The sequence below is a fragment of the Dreissena polymorpha genome, chromosome 7, assembly GCF_020536995.1.
Source record: "Dreissena polymorpha isolate Duluth1 chromosome 7, UMN_Dpol_1.0, whole genome shotgun sequence".
NCBI lineage: Eukaryota > Metazoa > Mollusca > Bivalvia > Myida > Dreissenidae > Dreissena > Dreissena polymorpha.
Genome location: NC_068361.1, coordinates 30,453,839 through 30,476,882, shown reverse-complemented (window position 1 = coordinate 30,476,882; position 23,044 = coordinate 30,453,839). Strand labels below are relative to the sequence as shown.

Sequence of the window (23,044 nt, the reverse complement as noted above, 5' to 3'; positions counted from 1 at the left end):
CGTCTGAATAATTTTATCATATCTTGGTTTAGCTAATTGCTGCATTGTCGTTCATATGTACGAGTCATTAATCAACGTCCAATGCCCAGTGGACTCTCCCATCCTTCTAAATTGGATCAATTTATTTCGAAAATTAGGGATGTCTAGTGTACTTATTTCTATATTTAGAATGTTTATTACTGAAAATCCTTTAAGCAAACAGCGCAGACCCAGATGAGACGCCGCATCATGCGCTGTCTACGCTGTTTGCAATGTCCTTTTTTCAGGACGCTAGGCATAAATGGGTTAACCAAGCTTCATTAAGATTGATTCATAAATGTGGCTTCTAAAGTGGTTATAAGTTGTTTTTTCTTAGGTTTAACACGGTAACGTTATTATCTACCCCACTTTGCCCATAATCGAACACGGATATGAGTGGAACTAAGTAAACTTCTGCGCGAAGGTTTTTAGAAAAGCATTCCCAAACCATTATTTGTATACATTCGATGGCAGACTGTGATTGCTGCTTAGGCATGAATAATTCAGAGTTCTGAGTAATTATTTGTGTGAATTGCGTTATGTTTAAATTCAGGAGTAGGTCTAAACGCAGCGACAGATCGCGCGTGACGTATGATAGTTTTCTATTACAATTATGTCAAACAACTGGCTATTAGTTTTGATTTAATTATATAGAACAGAATAGAACAAAACATTTATTTCACCCACAGATACAAAATATACAATAAGGGCAATATTACAAAGCATGATTATTTAGTAAATGATAAACTTCCGGTAATGTTAACAAAACATATTTCTTAATTTATTTATTTAGATTGATTGATTGATTGATTGATTGATTGATTGGGTGGATGGATGGATGGATGGATGGATGGATGGATGGATGGATGGATGGATGGATGAGTGGATGGATGGATGGATGGATGGATGGATGGATGGATGGATGGATGGATGGATGGATGGATGGATGGATGGTGTGATCAGAAGGTTACGGGTCTCTGGGAGAGTTCTCAACATCTTAAGTTCTTACTAACCCACGAAACTGACTCGAGAGTATTTATTAAAGACCCAGGCTTTCGAAGCCATCTAGCGAAAATAATAGATTAACAAATCCTACAACAATCAACTATTGTGTAAACATTACACTTTATGGCCATCGACATGTTTTCATTTACTCTTTGAAATCAACCAAACAAAGTTAAGACGATTTACGGTATTAAAGACGTTACCTAGCTGGCTAGCATGCAGAATATTTATTCATTTTCATTTTTTAAATACAAATGAGCCTCGCTCTGGGAAAACTGGGTCTAAAACATTTGCGTAAGTTGTCATCCGATATCCCTCTGCAGTCCGCTTGTACGGTACAAATGTTCCAAGGAAATCTCTTCTTAACGAAACAAAAACAGTCTAGGCGGAAACTTCCATCCCTGATTGGCCTTTGCGGTCTGCGTATGCTTATCTCGGACGCATGCTTATCTCGGACGCCACTTTACGCATATTCATGCATTTAGCCCAGTTTTCCCAGTTCGAGGGTTATATAAATAGCAATAACTACATTGAGGTAGCAATAACTGAATGAAAATAAGTTTTTAGTTAGATATGCCATCATCTTCTATGCATAATTTTTAATGAAGGGATTCACTGCAACTAAAACACGAGAACGCATAATACGTTCACCGCATACTGAACACGAATATAGCATTGAGCTTACAGCAACAACATCACAGAAGTAATAGTCAATACTGTTGAGTATTGCTTTCAAACAAAATGGATAGAGGTATAAAACAACTGGCACAAACCGAAGAATATCCAAGCATGTGTTGTATGTTTTTTTAAATATATAAAGCATTTCGGTAACAGCAGCAAATATCAGAACGAATATCAAATAACGCATGGGCCTTTATGTAACAAAAACTGACACAATGTGAGAGAATGAATAACTAAATAACTCGACGTCTTGTTATCGCAATCAAGTCATCCCAACCCAAAGATATAACAGATGTGATGTAGCTTAATGTTGCTTATCTTATAATTATTACAGTACAAAAACGTTTTCCTAAACATTCCTGAAAATTGTGTATGACAAACAAGCCAACCAACAACTATTTGTACCATTTGAACTAATACTAAACCATTAGTAAGTATATTGAAAATGGTGAAAATCATTTTATTTTTATATAATACTACACCACAAGGTGTGCAATTACACTCAATTTCATACAAATATTTTAGCCATGGCTGTGAAAAAGGGTTTAATGCATGTGCTTTGAGTGTCGTACACATGTACACATTCCGGACATGGCATGGGGCGGCGGCCGGTTAAAGAAGTGCCGCGCTTCTCACCCATGCAACCAGGGCCCCGTACCCGGAAGCATGAGGGTTTGGTTGGTGGTCAACATGATAGACAGGTGGGGTATCGTTCGACTTCCCAAAAACAACACAAGACCACACCAACATTAAAAATATATTTCAGTACAAAACAATGACTGGAAATTATAGCTATAATTAAAAAATGGTCCCAACTTGTGTGAGTCGAATAGTTAATTAGGTAGGAGTACTGGGACACACTTCAAGTCCTCACAGAATGCAGCCTCAGGCGCGGAAGGACCCCATAAACATTAAAGTACACACGACCCCGATACACACGGCACCGGGGCGGCTACCAAGTGCAATCGCTGGACGTATCGCCTCTCAGAAAGCCGCTCTCCTCGAGATCCGCCCGCAGGTTTTCCTTGGTCGCCTCCGTCAACGTGTGCAGCGGCAGACGGGTGCAGCCCATCGGAATCCCGGACATGAGCTCGAACGTCGCCTTGGCAACAGCGATACCGCCCCCTACATGACAGGAACAACAACAACTGCAACTAAATTCTAGAGCTTTGAGGCAAACGTAAGTATTATTACCGTCGCATCGCTTGTTGTGGGAAAATAAGTTAAGGATTTATGAATGATTGGACATGGAAAAGTATCGTGTATCATAACATGACGATGTCATATTTGGAGTTTCAAGATTAATGCTTGACAAAAAATTGAAGTTGTACTTTCCAAAATTTCCGCATAGGTGTGATCGACAAACCAACCAATATGTGACTCCAATATAAAAAGCCATGTCGACTTCCTATGCGGGGATATACTTAGTACTGCGGAAGAAACGACCAGTTTCATTGGTGAATGACTAGTTTTCAGTTATTGTCATTAGCTGAGATAGCATAAGGACGATATTGGCATACATGTCTCCTACACATCTTTGCCAAAGGTTAAAGCCCCCGAATGGAAGACAACGACATAAGAATTGCACATGTTTTGTCCTTGCGGATATAACATTGATTGGAAACGTATTCATGTTCACGTGTATACAGAAAGTATACGATATATTATTAACTAAACCGTATTATATAACCGGTTTCAATACGTTTATAAGAGACCAGCTCTAGGAAAACGGGTCTTAATGCATATGCGTAGTGTCGTCCCAGATAAGCATATGCAGGGACGACACTTACAGCTTGTATGATATTTTGCGTTTAAAGGACGTCTTTTCTTACAGAAATATAATAAAGGCATAAAATGTCGTCCCTGATTTACCTGCGCAGACTACATCAATTAATCTGGACCGAAATAAATCAGTGACGACACTTTCTCCACATGCATTAAGCCCCGTTTTTCCAGAGCGAGGCTTCTGTGTATTTTGGTCCGTAAGAATCGATTTCTATTAACTATTTTCAAAAGGATTTGATGACTGTGGCTTTAAGTTTTTATTAAGGCGCGTAAAGCCTCAGACACCTGGAAAAACAAGCATCATACAGCTACGTTCTGAGCTCCTGTAGGATGCAGTCCGCACAGGTTAATCAGGGACGAAACCGTCCGCTATTATAGAATTGTTCGCTGAAAGAAAGTCTCTTCAAAACGAAAATTAAGTGTAGGCGGAAATTATCGTCCCTGATGAGCCTGTTCTTTCCAAACAGGCTACTCTTGGACGACTCTTTACGCACATGCATTAAGCCCCGTCTTCCCAAAAAGCACCCGTCAGACAGCTACGTACCGTGCTCCTGTTGAATGTTCCGCAGTCGAAGGGCTGTCTCCTGAAACATGAGCGGACTTAACATCAGCAGACAGACTGACAGAAAGAATAGTAACTCGTCTCACCATTCGAAAGACGAACGGGCGAGCGGGCGGTTAGTATGGTGGGCCGGCGGGCGGGCGGCCGGTGTGGAAGGTCGGGCGAGAGTCGGGCGGGGGTCGGGCGGGAGTCGGTTGGACGTCGGGTGTTAAGGCGGGAGGGATACATTCAGAACAGGAGCTACTTTGTCTAATTAAGACCACGAAACCGTGTGTGACTTTGTAGCAGAGATCGTAGCTAATGAAAAGCCTGAACGAATGCCGCAAATGTCATAATACGAATGTTCGCAAGACGCAGGTCATATACTATGAAAACATCAAGCGTCTCAATTTCAGGTGAATGACATCAGAGGCAGAATACTATATCGTTATGCGTATTAAATCAACGTAGTGTGTTATTCGTTATTTACCTGACATTTTTGGGCCTCCTTGGTGTTGCCATTCAAAAAGTTCGTCTTCATCAAGTGTAAGAGGGTTCCCATTACGGGCACGGAAATGACGTCATCGAGTCCCAGGGAGAGCGCCGGAAGGTACATCTGTAAAAAAGGGCCAGAGATACGAAAATGAACGTCAAATGAATAATTTACACTGGCATATTTTACAGTTTTTTTTTACAGATAATTAGAGCTGGGTCCAGTGAAAGGTCCGATTCCAATAGCCGAAGTTTGGTTGGGTGTTTTTAAAACACAACCGGCCTCAACATGACAGCGAATACAAACAATAATAATGTTCGATTTATCTTTGTTAAGCAGCAAATCAACAACGATTGTTAGAAGCTTTAAGGTTCCTGAACGAGTACTTGAACGCATGCATACGGCATCCGTTCCGTAGAAGATCTTGTATTTCCGGCGGCACGCTAGGGCGCAGTTAAGCGCGGAGTTTAGGTCCGCCGTGGTATGTTTCACACCATACAGCGTGGGCACCCGGTGTTTGGCTAGACGCAGGAAAAGCGGGATATTCACTGGAATAGTGCATAAAACTTTGCGAGCTGAATATTCACTGGAATAGCGCATACAACTATGCTAGCGGGATATTCACTGGAATAGCGCATACAACTATGCTAGCGGGATATTCACTGGAACAGCGCATACAACTATGCTAGCAGGATATTCACTGGAACAGCGCATACAACTATTCTAGCAGGATATTCACTGGAACAGCGCATAAAACTATGCTAGCGGGATATTCACTGGAACAGCGCATACAACTATACTAGCGGGATTATCACTGGAACAGCGCATACAACTATGCTAGCGGGATATTCACTGGAACAGCGCATACAACTATTCTAGCGGGATATTCACTGGTACAGCGCATACAACTATACTAGCGGGATATTCACTGGAACAGCGCATACAACTATTCTAGCGGGATATTCACTGGAACAGCGCATACAACTATGCTAGCGGGATATTCACTGGAACAGCGGATAAAACTATGCTAGCGGGATATTCTTTGAAACAGCGCATACAACTCTTCTAGCGGGATATTCACTGGAACAGCGCATACAACTATGCTAGCTGGATATTCACTGGAACAGCGGAGAAAAAAAACTATGCTAGCGGGATATTCACTGAAACAGCGCATACAACTATACTAGCGGGATATTCACTGGAACAGCGCATACAACTATGTAGTGGGATATTCTTTGAAACAGCGCATACAACTATACTAGCGGGTTATTCACTGGAACAGCGCATACAACTATGCTAGCGGGCTATTCACTGGAACAACGGATAAAACTATGCTAGCGGGATATTCTTTGTAACAGCGCATAAAACTATGCTAGCGGGATATTCACTGGAACAGCGCATACAAATATGCTAGCGGGATATTCACTGGAACAGCGCATAAAACTATGCTAGCGGGATATTCACTAGAACAACGCATAAAACTGTGCTAGCGTGATATTTACTAGAACAGCGCATACAACTATGCTAGCGGGATATTCACTGGAACAGCGCATAAAACTGTGCTAGCGGGATATTCACTGGAACAGCGCATAAAACTATCCTAGCGGGATATTCACTGAAACAGCGGATAAAACTATGCTAGCAGGATATTCTTTGAAACAGCGCATACCACTATGCTAGCGGGATATTCTTTGAAACAGCGCATACAACTATGCTAACGGGATATTCACAAATACATCGCATAAAACTTTGCCATTATATTCACTGGAAGAGCATATAAAACTGTGCAAGCGGGATAGTAACTGGGACAGCGCATAAAAATATGTCCGCGGAATTTTCACTGGAACAGCGCATAAAAATGAAAAATTACATTCTAAATGCAGTTAGTTTACGTCAAGTTCTTCCATCGCAACATTAACAACATGCAGTACTTTTCAGTCTTTTACTACTTTCGTTGTTGATGACGTTGTTATCTGGACGAGAGCTTACGGTGTATGACGAGAGCTAACGGTGTATAACGAGAGATTACGGTGTGTTACGAGAACTTACGGTGTAATCCGGTGGTGACGTCATATTCGTAGTAAAGGAACGGTGTGTTCGGGGCGGCGTTGGTGACCTCGATCACGTACTCCACCAGCTGTTCTGTAAGATATAATTGAGCCGCATTAAGCGAAAACTGGGCTTAATGCGTGTGTGTACATTTTCGTCCCAGATTAACCTGAAATATTTGGGGTAGTACGCAAACTTTAACATAGATTTATCAATAATAAGCATATTGTAAGTATAAAAGGGGTCATAATTCTGTCAAAATGCTTGAAACAGTTGTCTGCTCTTGTTTATAGGTTGGGGTCATGATAGTAAACAAGTAGGCAAAATATTAAAGCAACATGTCAAAGGACATTGAAAATTTGGGGTAGTACGCAAACTTTAACATTTGTACGCAAACGGACACGGCAACGCCGACGCCGGGGTGAGTAGGATAGCTCCACTATATATATTTCATATATAATAGTCGAGCTAAAAACAAAACGAGTAATGGAGAAGTTACCACGACAGAATTGTTGTTATAGTGCCCCACTTGCGATCGGGGGATAATGGGTTTGATTCCCTGAATATTTTCCAAATAAACAACATGCGCTTGTTCTTAGCAGAATATTATAGTAATTGTAGTTAAACCAACTAAAAGCTTGGTACCTTCATTTGCGGGTTTGTAGTAGGTAGGCGGGAGGGCGGCTATGGCGTCCACTCCTATACGTTCGGCGTGCCGGGCCTGCAATACAGTACGAGTTTTGTTCTGGGCAAGCTTGGCTTAATGCATGTGCGTGAAGTTTCATCCCAGATTAGCAGTTTTGGTAAAAATGGGCTCAGTGCATGTGCGTCAAATTTCGTCCCAGATTAGCAGTTCTGGGGAAAACTGGGCTCAGTGCATGTGCGTCAAGTTTCGTCCCAGATAAGCCTGTGCAGTCCGCACAGGGAAGGCACTTTCCGTTGTAATGGATTTTTTCAGTTACACGGTTGCAGGTAGCCTCTTCTAAACACAAATGCAGTCTAAGCGCAAAGTGTAGTACCTGATTAGTGTGGACTGCACATGCAGCTTATCTGTGTAAAAACTGGACGCATATGCCTTAAGCCCAGTTTTCCAAAAACGAGGCTCATGTAATAATGCTCTGGGATTTGACCTGAAAGGAAACATACGGCCTTAGTTATACATCAAAACAGTACTCAGTTTTACTCATGGTTTAATATATTGCTGCTTTTCGGTAGATTTTAAAAAGAAATGCATATATCAAAATAAAAACATATAACCGGGAATTAACCATTGGGTTTCAATGTCATTGCCAATACGTTTCACGTGATTTTATAATAGCATTCGGTCGTGTGTTTTTTTTTCAAAATCAACGTAACAGCAGAAGGTCTATGCCTGGCTGAATGCTTTTTTTTAATTCACGTTGCATTACTCATTGAACATGTGCGGTCCATGAAATACTTCACGACTATTAGATAGTGATATCTTGTCGCGCGCGAAACTAAAATACATTGATATCTAGCCGTGAGCACGTGACTTCCGGTGGGATACGAACCAGCTCCTGTGTCTCCTTCAGGTTTCCGGTCCCAATGTGGGCTACGAGCTGAAGTCTGCAACAAACAAGCGCTTTCTATAAACGCCTTCATTTTTATAAGCATCATTTGCCAATAAGTGGCTAATTTTAAACTTTTAAATTGCGCGTGACGTCACTCGGCCGCTTAATGATTAAGGAATAATTAAACTCCAGAAACATTTGAGAGAAATTCCGGTTATATCTCGCTAGTCTGTATTTTAGACAAATTGCAAATACAATACAAGACAAAACACACAGTACATTAACCCATATATGCCTAACGTCTAGAAATAAGGACTTGGCAAACAGCGTAGACCCAGATGAGACGCCGCATGATGTGGCGTCTCATCAGGGTGTGCGCTGTTTGCTTAAAGGAATTTCTGTAAGAAATATTCTAAATATAGAAATAAATATACTAGACATTCCTAATTTAAGAAATAAATTAATCCAATTTAGAAGGATGAGAGAGTCCACTAGGCATAAATGGGTTAAGCGTGTCAACTCCGTGTCAACTCATGCCTTAACGTGCCGTACAGCCAGTCTTACAAATGTGTCACACAGGTCACAAAAAAATGTGTACATGCATCCGGAAACGACAACTCAAACCGCTCTCGAAGCCAGTCGTAGTAAACATTGCGCATGGGTTATTAATAATATGTTTACACGTTTTAACAAAAAGGACATGTGAATTACCAAAAATAGATGATTCCATGAACTAACTAATTAAAGGACAGTTGTTCAACATTCAATCGTTACTTTCAAGTATGATTCCTGAATTTCAGAAATTTGACTTATTCTCTTTGTTTTTTAACAGCTATTTCCTTTCCTTTCAAGTACATGCTGGCCATTTACATTTAACTTTTAACATTCCTTATAAGCCGAAACTTAAGAGTTCTATAAGATCTTTGGTAGGACAGACCCATGTACCTTCCGAATTCCTTAAATTTGTAAGTTAAGTGTTTCGTTAGATAGTTTATAAGTCGAGCGCCTAAACCTTCACATAATCAACAAGATACATATATGATATATGATACGCGTTCTGAGAAAACTGGGCTTAATGCATGTGCGTAAAGGCTAATCAGGGACGACACTTTCCGCTTTTATGGTATTTTAAGTTTCAAGGAAGTCCCTCCTTACCGAAAATCAAGTTTAGGCGGAAAGTGTCGTCCCTGATTAGCCTGTGCGGACTACACAGGCTAATCTGGGACGACACTTAACGCACATGCATTAAGCCCAGTTTTCTCAGAACGCGTCTCAACACTGCACATATATATATACTGACAATGAGATAAAGCTTTGATTATTTTTGGATAACTTATTAGGGTCTTCTATAACATAAACCGAAAACTGTCGAGGTCAATATGTATTTGTATTTAAAATACTTTGATTTAAAAAAAAGTACGGAAAACGACTGATTCCAATAGGTAACCACTTTCCGCCCAGACTGGACGACTGATTCCAATAGGTAACCACTTTCCGCCCCGACTGGACTGATTCCAATAGGTAACCACTTTCCGCCCAGACTGATTCCAATAGGTAACCACTTTCCGCCCAGACTGGACTTCTGTTTAGAGGAGGCTTCCTTTAAGCTACATATTCGGTAAAAGCGAACGTATCGTCCCTAATACGCCTGTGCGGAGTGCATTGGATAATCTGATACTTCACGCCCATACGTTATGCACTATCATCGCAAGATCATTTGTGCAACGGACACCTGTACTTACCCTTCCGCGTGACGCATCCACTCCTCGAGACTCTGTTTCCGCTCCTCCAGCGACAGACTGAGGCCCTCTCCCAACGTTCCGTTCACTGTAACACCACCAACAGTTTTCAGAGCAGATATTTAAGAGCGTCGTTTTGTGAAAACTAAACGGCATGCATGTGCGTTAACATTTCGTCCCAGATTAGCCTGTGCAGTCCGCACAGGTTCATTTGGGACGACACTTCCGCCTTAACTGTATTTTTGCAAAGCAAATAGCGGAAGATGTCGTCCCTGGTTAGCCTGTGCGAACTGCACAGGCTAATCTTGGACGACACTTTACGCACATGCATTAAGCCCGATTTTCATAGATTCATTACATTCCGTATTTTATACATATCGATGCATTTAAAGGGGCCTTTTCATAGATTTTGGCATATTTTGAAGTTTGTCATTAAATGCTTTATACTGATAAATGTACACATTGGATCTTAAAAGCTCCAGTAAAAAAAACAAGAATAAAATTTAAAAAAGGAAAAAAAGTAGCCGGTACCAGGGCTCGAACCAGTGACCTCCGGAGTCCTGGAGTAAGTCTGAAGTAAAAACGCATTAGCCCTCTAGCCGCCGGGTATACACAGTTTAAGTATTTTAAACTTTATAGAAGCAATCTTCGTAGTTTCGTAAATTTAAACGACAACAACAGAACTCTCCAAATTATTCAATCGTTTCGCGTTGTAAAGCTTTATAATTTTTAGGTTTTCAAATCGTCAAAAGATACATTAAATGGCTATATTGGACTATGGTAAATGTTCAGTAATACTGTTTCCTCACAAATATCATAACTAAAACGATAATTTGCGAATCTGAAACAACTTTTTCCAATTTTGTCAATTTACCAAACCGTGAAAAGATCCCTTTAATTATCTGACCGTTTTTGTTACATACAAACAAATCTGGGAATTCAAACCATCATTTGTTCTATCACAGTATGCAAACATTGCGTCTGAGTGACTGCCATTTGGTTCATTGACCAAACTAGTACGCATGTTAAATTACAATTGCCAGTATTTTACATATCCATAACAAAGTTCAATCCTTATGTCAAATCGCAAAATGTCGGAGTCAATATAGCGACTGACACTTTATTTGACAAAATATACAGGGCAATACGTTTTCCGACTTCGGACGCCGAATTTCAGGACGCGCAGAACGTGTTTTTTATATAATGTTATGGGTATGCCGTGTGTGATCCGATGCATCAATGGCGCCCATGTTAAAATCATTTCCCCGAGATCAGGGAACGACAAAAGTACAATAAAAAATCAAAACATGTAAGAACTAGTATCTTACCTTTAATTATCCTTTAAAATCCATCTAATAATCCATTTAACTCAAGTATTGACGATTTTGCATCTAGGGTCTTTAACAATTATTTTAGCATAGTTAAATAAAGACCCTTATGCCATTCTATCACTTTATTCAAATGAGTATATGAACGCGATAAACTTTCTTCTTCGTCACACGCTACGTCATGTACTCTACATTACTGCTGTTCAAATGAACCGGAGCAGTTTATCTAATAATAGCCGTTGGTAAACTCGGTTGCATTTGCAGATTTCTGCATATAAACATAATTATGTTTAAACTTGCACAATGTTTTATTTATCTATGGTAAATGCCCTTATTGTACGAAAAAATAATCTAATATATAAATACACAAAGAATGGAAAACATTCAAGTACACAACAGATGAATGAGTAGAAAATACCCGTGTACAAATGGGACGTTCCCAATTCCAGTGTGGTGCTATTTTTACCATCTTATACTTTACACAGCTCTATGCCTAACGTGAATTAAATAGGAAAGCAAACATAGCAGATTATTCATGAACTGTGCGATATGTGTATGGCTTGTTGTACATTCTTAATATTTAAGTTACATGTCAAAAGTATATGCTTTGGTTATAAACAATGCACATTACACTAAATAATGTCATATGACTAGATTTAAAGGTTGAAGGTCGTATAATTTTGAAGCTCAAGTTTTGTCGACTTTGTTTCTTATGAAAAATCATTCAGTGGTAAAGTAAATATAAATAAAAAAATAACAAAACAAAAATCGTGTAATTTTATATTTTATTTCAACATTTCTTTTGGTGAATATGTCATATATATTTTTTTCTGCAAAATATGCACATTTTCTTTTCATGGGTGACCTTAAAATTCGATCAATGAACCAAACAATATCGACCTAATTTTAGCGCATATCGCATGACGTCATTTAAAAAGTAGTCCGTGCACGCGACAGGTATATTCCACAGTGTTGAATACAAGCAAGTATATTCCACAACGTGTTATACCGTCAATGTCGCGGTGAAAATGGGATAAATATATTTACGTTTAAGACAACTTTCACGACAAAGGTACGGAAACCAATTGATTCTTTTACATAAACAAGAGGGCCTGAAAGGCCCAAAGTCGCTCACCTGAGATAAAAAGAAATGACCCTGGTCTTTGCAGCCCAAGATATCAAAGGACAAAATGCTCTAACCAGGTTTTATGACGAATTAACAACAAGTGGCCCCCTGGCGTCTATGTCTTTTTACAGACCTGAACCATTTTTTAAATCTTCAAAGATATGTCCAAATGTCATGAAGATTGGGCAAAAAATGTGTCTTCTAGACTGTTCACATGTTTTCACTATATACTGAAGCGTTTCACCTGTCATGCCAGCTATCAAATTAAAATGAAATCAATAATTTTAATTTTTATTTATTTATCACATACTGTGACGAGGAAAGCTACTTGGGCTCGTCTGAGCCTAGCTTGAGGCACAAGAAAAATCAACAACAATGTGACTAAACTAGTTTTATTATTTCTAAACATTCATCATTTATACTTAAGCAATAATGCAAACAATACAAACAATTCATAGAGAAATACAGTTCATAAACTTTCAAAAGTTATTCATAGTAAAAGCAAGGTTTCGAAAACAATTATACACTTTCATGTCTAAACTTGGTCAACAGTTTGTGTTCAGTATGAGGCAAATGCCTGTATAAAGCACTAGGATAAACAAACACCCGTGTGTAACCGTCAGGATTGCAGAGGCGGTGATAACTCAGTGCAATCACCCCTCCAGAATCAGATACAACTACACAAGAACAATAAATAAATTTGTTTACAACACTAAAATAAACTACATGTATTTACAATATGATATGACTATCAAAATAAATAGACCAACAAAGTATCAAAGTTAATGGCCAGTTAACGTAGTTCAACTGTAACTGTTAGATGTAGTGGTGGAGCACTATTGAGTGTCACGACCTGAACCTAGGTCGAGCCGTCAATGACCAGAACCGGAGCTGAGTACCGGTGATAGTGTTCTGCGACGTAGCAAACTTCGAGCTGTATCAAGACCGAAAGTAGAGTGCAAATAACCCGAGCTGTATCAAGCCCGGAAGCAGACTGTAGATACCCGAGCAGACTATGCCCGGAAGAAGACTGTAGTTACCCGAGCTGTATCAAGCCCGGATGTAGTCTGTAGATGCCCGAGCAGACGATGCCCGGAAGTAGAACGTCATCAAACGCCGAGCATACGTTGCCCGGAAGTAGTACGTACTGGTGACGTTTACGTGACCGGCCGTATACCGGTGCAAACAGTTCCCCGTATTCCGCCTTATAACGAGGTGTCGTCGGTAATGTCAACGAGTATGACGCCCTGTAGACTTGCGGATGCTCAAGTAGCACTGGCGTGACGCTAACGGTGCGTTGACGACCTGTCGTCTACCATGCCAAACGACTACCCACATTGAAACGGCTAAAATAAATGACATAAATACTTTGTCATTAACGACTGTCTTACAGTCATACCATATAAATATAGTACAATGTCATACAATCTATCACAAACTTGTTTACTTCCATAAATGCACAGGTTTCTTATCAAATAGTGCTACTCGCTTGAATGCATATATTAAATGCACGATGTGCCAAAAAATTGTACACATAATACTCAATTCACCAACTAACATCTAAAAAAATATGATACTCCACCGTTAATGTGTAATATTGAATTAAATCAAACTCTTAATGGTTTGTTAAATCAATAGATGCATAAAGCATATACACACAATAAATTATATTAAGACATAAACACATTAATTATTACCATGCGTCGCGTATCTAGGATTATGTAAACAAGCAAACAACTATACAGATAATGCAAGTTTCCGCTTTTGACAACTATTTAAAAAAAATGAAACACAACTTCGGCGTTTACTTTTAAAAATGCAAACAACAATCTTCTGTATTCCTATAAGAATAAATGGTTACTTTTTAAAATAAACTTCGGCGTTTACTTGTAAAAATGCAAACAATAATCTACTTTATTCCCATAAGAATAAATTGCAATATTAAAATAAAACAACAATTTATGTCACCTAGCAAAAACAAGTATCAAAAATGTTATTGAAAATAAAATAACTTACCCAAATGCCGTATGTTATGGAAACTTACGCCCCAGCTATTGCTCTAGTCTGAAAGCTGTAACTGTCCGTGTATGTCAAATAGTCTGTCGATTAATACGTGTAACCGCCCAGCAGCGTTTACCGAAAAATCGAGGAACATTCTCTCCATGAACTCAAACTGAACAACTTTTCTTCAACTGACCAATAAAATTAGACATAAATCGATCATGTACACATCACCCGATATCTTACGACTAAAAGTGTAATTTATTGAGGCCCGTAAGTCTAACTTTACATAAAAACATGACAATTTACAAAAATATGAAGATCGAAGTTTCTTAAAACGTATTTAAACGTGTTTTGGCTTAGAATGTATCTTCTACCACACTGAATAATGTGGTTAACAAAAACTTGCTTAAACCCCCTATAATAACCATCAAACTGAAAAATCTGAACACTTACATAACTAAACAAATGTAAAGTGCTATACAAATGAGGCCGGATAATTAACATAAAATAACATAGAAATGGGTTAAATCGTAACACCGTGATCACAATAACTGAATTCACTCACAAACTTCACTTTCACTAAACGAATAATTAAGAACTCACTTTCATTGAATTATTAACTTAAGTCTAATGTAAGACACTTAAAGAAAGCAAACAGTTTAAATCCATTTCTTCGGCCTTGATTAATCACTTATAACTTGCGCTAATCACAACACACTAAGTCACTTTAATTAAAAGACTAGCTGGGATTTGTCATTTAATAAATTCACTATGTTCACTCATCACTTATTAAAAACACTAACTTGTTGTTGCATAGATTCACTAAGTCCTTTTCTTTATTAAATCACTAACTTAATATTTTCACTAAGAGAACAAAAATACTAAGTCAATTTGCCTTAGTTATCACTTAGTTAATAATCGCACAAAGTTAAAAGAACTAAACTAACTCCACTAACTTAACATTCCCAGTTAGTGAAACACAGTAAATCACTAATTCAATATTTTCATTTAGAGAATAAGACTACCGGTAAGTCACTTTTACTAAGTGAAACTTCAACTTAGTACATTAAACTCTTCTCCATGATAAAAACTAACAGTTGCTACACTAAACAGGTCTGGCTGCTGCAGGCAGGTTAGTAATTCACTAACCCCAATCTTTCAATTAGTGGACTTACTCTTTCAACTTAGTGCCAGGGGGTCTAACATTAGTCTTTCACTTGTATACCCAGATGTTTCAGGTGATTAGTTCTTATGGGAAAGGCCAACAATGTGCCAGTCCCCTGACTCTGAGGTGTAGCTGGCATATATTGCTAGTTACCTAGGTAAACATCCAATCAAATGAGAGCACTGCTAGTTTTAGTATCCAGGTAAAGATAAGCACTGGTCAGAAGAGATGCAGTACTGACCACTGATGTAAACTAGCTGCAACCACACTTGCAGAGAGTGTAAAGCATTTACACATGTATTTCATTTCTTAAGAATTTCATGCAATGAAAATATACCTGATCTATCATTAATGAATTTATAAGTTATTATCTATCATTAATGAATTTAAAAGTTATTAAAATTGTAATTTAAAGAATCACTATTGTAAGAATAAAAACAAAGTGAACAATTACAAGGCAGGCGTTACAATACATATAAAGAAACCTGCCCCACCCCCTGGCGGCCATGTTTTTCCACTGATCACGACCATTTTCAGACTAGTCCGAGACATCCACATAACTAATGTTTTGACAAAATTGCATAATGATTAGGCAAAAAATGTGACTTCTAGAGTGCTCACAAGCTTTTTTTACTATATAACTATATAAATGACCCCCCCCCCCCCCCCCCCCTAGCGGGCCATGTTTTTTTTACCGATCCCAACCTTTTTTGAACTCAACCGTCAAATCCGGAAAACACTTGTTCTGACCAAATTTCATGTTCATGAAGATTGGACCAAAAATGTGATTTCTAGAGTGTTCACATGTTTTCACTATATACATAGAGAGAAAACTTCCCCGCCCCCTGGCGGCCATGTTTTTTCACCAATCTGGACCATTTTCGAACTCGTCCGAGATATCAATGAAACCAATGTTTTGACCAAGTTTCATGATGATTGGGAAAACATTGTGACTTCTAGAGTGTTCACAAGGTTTCTCTATAGCAATATAATAAATATTGCCCCGCCCCCTGGTGGTCATGTTTTTCAACGGACCGGAACCATTTTTGAACTCAACCAACATATCATTTAGACAAACATTTTGACAAAGATACATGAAGATTGGGCATCAAATGTAACTTCTACAGTGTTTACAAGGTTTTTCTTTTTTATGACCTAGTGACCTAGTTTTTGACCCAGCATGGCCCAGTTTCGAACTAAGTCGAGGTATCAATGGGACAAATTTTCTGACCAAGTTTCATGAAGATCAGACAATAAATATGGCCTCTAGAGTGTTCACAAGGCAAAATGTTGACGCCGCACGACGGACGACGAACAAACGGCGATCACAACAGCTAACCATGAGCACGTTGTGCTCAGGTGACCTAAAAAGGCAGAGACTTTAATGCCTCGCTTTTGCATAAATCGTGAAATAGTATGTTACATTGTAGCAACGCGACATTTAGCGTCCGTTCCAACATTTATCGTTATGATAGGCTTTTGCGTCGTTGCTACATACATCATTAACACAGTGAAGATTTCATGTGATGTCAACAATGATATCGTTGTTGCTTATTTAAGCATGTTTTAGCATGTGATGCATTATAAACACCGTAAACACTTAAAACTTCGTGTCTCCCTCAGTGCTGTACATATGGTTTTATCTTATCATATTCAATTGAAGGCGGTCTTTGAGAACACCGGTCATAATGCATGTGTTTAAAGTATATCCCCAGGTTAGTCTGCATCAGGGACGATACTTTCCGCCTAGATCGAATAAGTGTAAACGCGGATAGTTTCACTCCTGATTAGCCTGTGTGGACAGGCTCATTTTCGACGATACTTCACATGCAAAGCCCGGTTCTTATATGTGAATGCTGTCTTTTTATTAAAGGGGGTTTAGTGCACGTGCCTAAAGTGTCGTCCCAGATAAGCATGTGCAGACCGCACAGGCTAATAAGGGACGACATTTTCCGCATAAACTGGATTTTTGCTAAGAAGAGACTTGCTGTTAACGAAAAATACCAAAAAACTGGAAAGTGTCGTCCCCAATTGTCCGCACAGGCTAATATGGGACGACAATTTACGCACATGCATTAAACCCCTTTTTCACAGGGCAGGGCCATATTATCACAAATACACTCAGCTGTCATGGTCTTTATCAAGAAGGACTTACCAAACAATCCATTGAAGCGGGATTTCTTCAAATAGTCAACGGAGCAGCTGATTTTGTCAAAATCAACATCTCTGAAATTAGAGAGCATCGATGTTATGCACTGTGGTAATCTGCAAAAAAATAAAATGCACTAAAACTTTGTAATCGTTGGATCATACATATACTTTCCTTGATGAGAATCCTCTTGTATATAGGCGGTAATTCGGTCCATATATTTATCAAATAATATTGTTCACATCTGTGAACAAATATAACATTTGTGAGTATTAAAGTTTATAAGCGCTCCCATTCGTAAACATGCAGTGGGGTCCAGTGTTACGGTGCTTTTCTAACGGTTGCTTGAAGATGACATCCGAAATATGTTTTTCTTCGCTTGCGAAAGGAAAGATCTTCACGTGAACAAGTACAAATCTTCACGTGCCCAAGTGAAAATCTTAACGTGCAAATCTTCACGTATCCCGTGAACTTATGGCCTGTAAGAGACCTTAACAGCCTTAAATCAAGGCACGTGCGCCAGTGATGTCACCGCCAGGCCAACGTATACTCTCTTATCTTTGGAAACTTACACAATGGGAAAATAGTATCCAAAGCGCGTGATAGTGTTTTGGCTATTAATAGTGTATTTCCTTTGCTAAATTCGTATTTATGCATGCGTAAAACAATTACCACAATTGCATATTTTTTTTGGCACGGAGTGAGTATGACCAACTGGTTATAATAGAGGCAGATAAGCGTGTTACATATAAATGAGCATCGCTCTGGGAAAATGGGGTTTATTCCAATTGCGTAAATTATCGTTGCAGATTAGCATATGCTGTCCGCACAGGGTAATTAGATACACTATCCGCTAGAATGGCATTGTTCGTTTAAAGGAAGTCTCTTCTTAGCGAAAACCAGTTAGATCCCTGATCCGCACATGCTTAACTGGGACGACATTTTACACACATGCATAACGACCAGTTTTCCCAGAATTAGTTTTAGAGTCGCGTTCTGGGAAAACTGGACATAATGCATGCGCGTTAAGTGTCGTCCCAGATAAGAATGTGCAGTCCGCATAGGCTAATCAGGGACGACACTTTCCGCCTAAATTGGATTTTTGCTAAGAAGAGACTTCATTTAAACGAAAAATCTCATAAAAGCGGAAAGTGTTGTCCCTGATTAGCCTGTGCGGATTGCACAGGCTAATCTGGGCCGACACTTTACGCACATGCGTTATTCCCATTTTTCTCAGAACACGAATTAAAAACACATGCAAGCCAACCTCTTTTTATTGAACGGCGTACACGGGGCTGCATATATCCCTCCAAGTCCAGGATTCGCCGTCTGTAACAGTGAGACATTACGTTGTACGCTATTGGTTTTAAACTGTACACAGACATTACAAGCCACAGATTAGTTCGATAATACTTGTGTGTAAATCTATAAATAAATTGCAGGTGTGTATCCAACCCATGCCAATTTATTTTGCGTTCCCGCATACTTTAACAATATACAATTTCGAATGTTCCAGTTTTTAAAATATGACCAACTAGAGTCACATTCCGACAACCGCATTGCTTTTTCTTGTACTATACGGACGTAGCCCCAATTGTTTTTAATAAAATCACTACATCGCTTTAAAAATATAATTGTACGTTGGAAACCCTCGGATAAAACAAAATGAATGACTCGCTTTAAATTGCATGATATAGACTTTAAAGAGCACAATAAGACCATAAAATCCCCACGCGGTGCTTGCTACGACATCATTGTTCTATATTCGGTGTATTCGACTCTTGTTTGCTTTGATATTTCAATAAAGGTATCTTTCAAAGCCATTTAGCATTTCATTATGCTTATGTTTAGCAAATTCGCCATATATGGGCAAAAGCACTACAAACGACTTAATTTGCACATTATTTGTCCAAATTATCGGTATCATTTATATTATAATATATATTTCAAGTTTGAAATGGATTCATTTCAAAATGTTCGATTGCTTAACATTTCTGAATGGATTTGGAAACGTCGTTATGTCATTCTACCATTCAATTGATTCTTCGAAACAATGCAAAGGTATTGCTAAAACAAACAAATAGTATTACAATTGTAGTTTTATTTTCAATTGTGCAAATAATTTAAAAATTACAAATTATGTCATAATGAAACTTAGGCATGTTTTCGTTTTATCGTTTATTCATCAACGGTACCCACATTCACACAAATCCGCTATGCATCTTGGTGTGTGGTAGTGCTATGCATATTAATAATACTATAGGTTCTAACGATGCGTTCAGTATTAGTATGGTATATAACGACTACCGTATTTATGTCTTAAGTACAGGCCATTGATATCAACCATGCGCGAAGACATGAAAACAGAACGTACAGTTCACATGTTACCCCAATGCCTCAATTTAATAACAGAACTAAGATCAACACTAAAATATGCATATGAGTCGCGTTCTGAGAAAACGGGCATAATACAGTCTACACAGGCTAGACAGGGCGACACTTTCCGCTTTTATGACATTTTTCGTTTAAAGCGGGTATATACGATTTTGTCAAATATTTATGAATTTATATAAAATGTGTAAAAAACTCATTATATATATATTTCAATATGAATTAAAATAAAAGTTAAGAAGAACATTTGTCAAAAATGCGAAATAAGCCAGTTATTTAATTCTGAAATTCGGCTGTACAGCCGAATTCGCCAGCATGTATACCATACATGTACGCTGTGAATCTAAACTTAGTTTAACGGTTTATTTGAATTCCTGCAACATTCATACGACACACGAACACTAATTCCGATCCTAAAACAAAGACGAATGCTTCGGTTATTGTAGGAAAAATATGTACGTCACAATCGGCTCGGGGCGCTAATTTGCATTTGCTGCATTTTATGAAATTCGGCTTTAATGTATAATTTGTCATGCCTATTTTGTGTTATTGTAACATATTTTATCAATATATTACAATTGAACACATATAAAAAATCGTATATACCCGCTTTAAATGAAGTCACTTAGCAAAAATCCAATTAAGGCGGAAAGTGTCGTCCCTGATTAGCCTATGCGGACTACACAGGCTAATCTGGGACGACACTTAACGCACATGCATTAAGCCCAGTTTTCTCAGAACGCGACTCATACGTCTGTGAATACTTCTCAACAAAATTGTTAACTCGAATACATGTTTAAATTCATTTAAACTTGATTCTCTTATTACATAGCACATACACTTAATTTTAATACGTTACTGTAAATGTTTCACACAAAAACATAACAACATAACATATTCAATGTAAGTCTACTAAATGAGACGCTGGACACAAAGTGACGCATATTCATATAAGAAGTATCCTAATATTGGGAGAGTAAATGCGTTATTTCATCATCAGCTACGTGAGAAAAGCTACGTAGATTAAAACGACAGTAAAATATTCTCTTAAGAGTTAATATTTATGATATAAATGTAATGTTAGTGAACCAACGTTTTCACACCAAAACAATAATATATTAAAGCCTCACGGGATATATATTTACTTGTATAATAAATGATGAATAGCTATATACATGTACACAACCGTAACTGGTAGTCTTGTTGTACCTTGCATTCCTATATAATAATAAACATTAATTATAAATTATGATAATATTAATAAACTTAAAACATAAATTAAACATAAATTGGTCCCAACTCACCCCTTTCTGAGTGTGTATCATCCTTTTTAGTAACAGGAAACATTGTCGATATTTAGAATAAGTCTGTTGCATTGTTTGTTGCTGTAAAAAGGTCTGTTTCATTATAGTTGAATCTTTTTAGTAAAAATAAAACCAGCATAAGTGATTTTTTGTCCATTGATGATTTTTATAATTATTTTTACTCTCTCCAGAACGATTTAAAACACGTAGATCATATCCAAGCAGAACAATTTTTTAGTTCTTATAATTTTAACATTAATAACGGCAGATTTGAAGAATTAGCTGGTCCAATTACCACTGACGAAATAGATAAGGCAGTTAATCGGCTTAAACGTTACAAATCGTGTGGCTGTGACTATTTGTTAAACGAGTATTTCATCGAAAGTTTAGATATATTATCACCACATCTATTAAAGATATTTAATGCTATACTGAATTCAGGTCATTTTCCTCCAGAATGGTCCAAGGGGTTCATTATGCCTGTTTTTAAAAAGAATGACCATAACGATGTAGGTAATTATAGGGGGATAAATCTGGTAAGCTGCATGTCCAAACTTTTTACGAGCATTCTAAACAGTCGTTTAAATAACTGGATTGAAAATAATAACATTTTAAGTGACGCTCAATTCGGCTTCCGAAAGGGCCGCTCGACTACTGACGCTATTTTTGTACTTAATGCTATTATTCAAAATGTCGTGAATTCTAACGGACGTTTGTACTGTTGTTTTATCGATATGAAACGTGCATTTGATTCGGTCTATTTAAATGGACTGTGGCATAAGCTTTACAACGCAGGTATTAACGGTAAATTATAAACGCTCATCAAAGACATGTATCATCAAGTTAAATGCTGTGTAAAAAAGTGTAATTCATACTCGAATTTCTTTAATTGTGCGATTGGACTCAAACAGGGAGAGGTACTCTTGCCGGTGCTGTTTTCTCTATTCTTAGATGCCCTTGAACTATTTTTAGAAAAAGACGTCAATTCTGGACTTTCATATGATGACTTGATATTTATACTTATGCTTTTTGCTGATGATATGGTAATATTCGGCAAGTCTGTAACTGACCTCCAACAAAGTATTAAAAACCTTAGTGAATATTGCGATCTTTGGGGTCTAGAAGTTAATATTAGCAAAACTAAAGTAATGGTATTTAGAAAAAGAGGACCGACTTTTAACAATGAAAAATGGTCATTTAAATGTAAAAAGTTAGATATAGTTGACGACTTCAATTACTTAGGAACAGTTTTTAATTACACGGGTTCGTTTTTACTAAACACTGAATCTCTTTCTGGGAAAGGACTTAAAGCCCTAAATGTTTTAATGATTAATTTAAAAAACCTTGATATCAAACCTAGTATTGCTTTTCAACTTTTTGACGCATTCGTGAGTGCGACTTTAAATTTAGGTTGCGAGATATGGGGATTTGATAAGTTTATCAAAATAGAACGTATACATCTTAAGTTTTGTAAAAGGCTCCTAGGTATCAAGGCATCTAGCAGCAGCATGGGAGTATATGGGGAACTAGGAAGGTATCCACTTTGCATTTACAAAAATGTTCGTTTAATAAAATACTGGTGTAAACTTATCCATTCAAATAACATAATCATATCAAAATTGTATGAACGTTTCAAAATTATGAAATTATGTAAAGGTAATTGGACTTTAAATGTGAAGAAGTTATTGGATACAGAGCTCCAGATAATTTTTTCAGCCGAGGGGTATTTCACTC

General features: G+C 38.0%; 1 protein-coding gene across 1 annotated transcript; it reads right to left on the bottom strand.

Moving 5' to 3' along the window:
* Positions 1 to 4,032: 4,032 nt before the first annotated feature.
* On the bottom strand, positions 4,033 to 21,331 carry LOC127839586 (N-acetylneuraminate lyase-like). The gene is made up of 9 exons (XM_052367975.1): positions 21,311 to 21,331; positions 18,883 to 18,944; positions 17,622 to 17,692; positions 9,847 to 9,931; positions 8,105 to 8,159; positions 7,218 to 7,293; positions 6,573 to 6,665; positions 4,521 to 4,646; positions 4,033 to 4,073 (listed from the first exon to the last, which is right to left on the bottom strand). Exons 1-8 carry the CDS (start codon positions 21,329 to 21,331, stop codon positions 4,612 to 4,614), a joined length of 498 nt encoding a protein of 165 aa, XP_052223935.1. The 3' UTR covers positions 4,033 to 4,073; positions 4,521 to 4,611.
* Between the last annotated feature and the right edge of the window lie 1,713 nt (positions 21,332 to 23,044).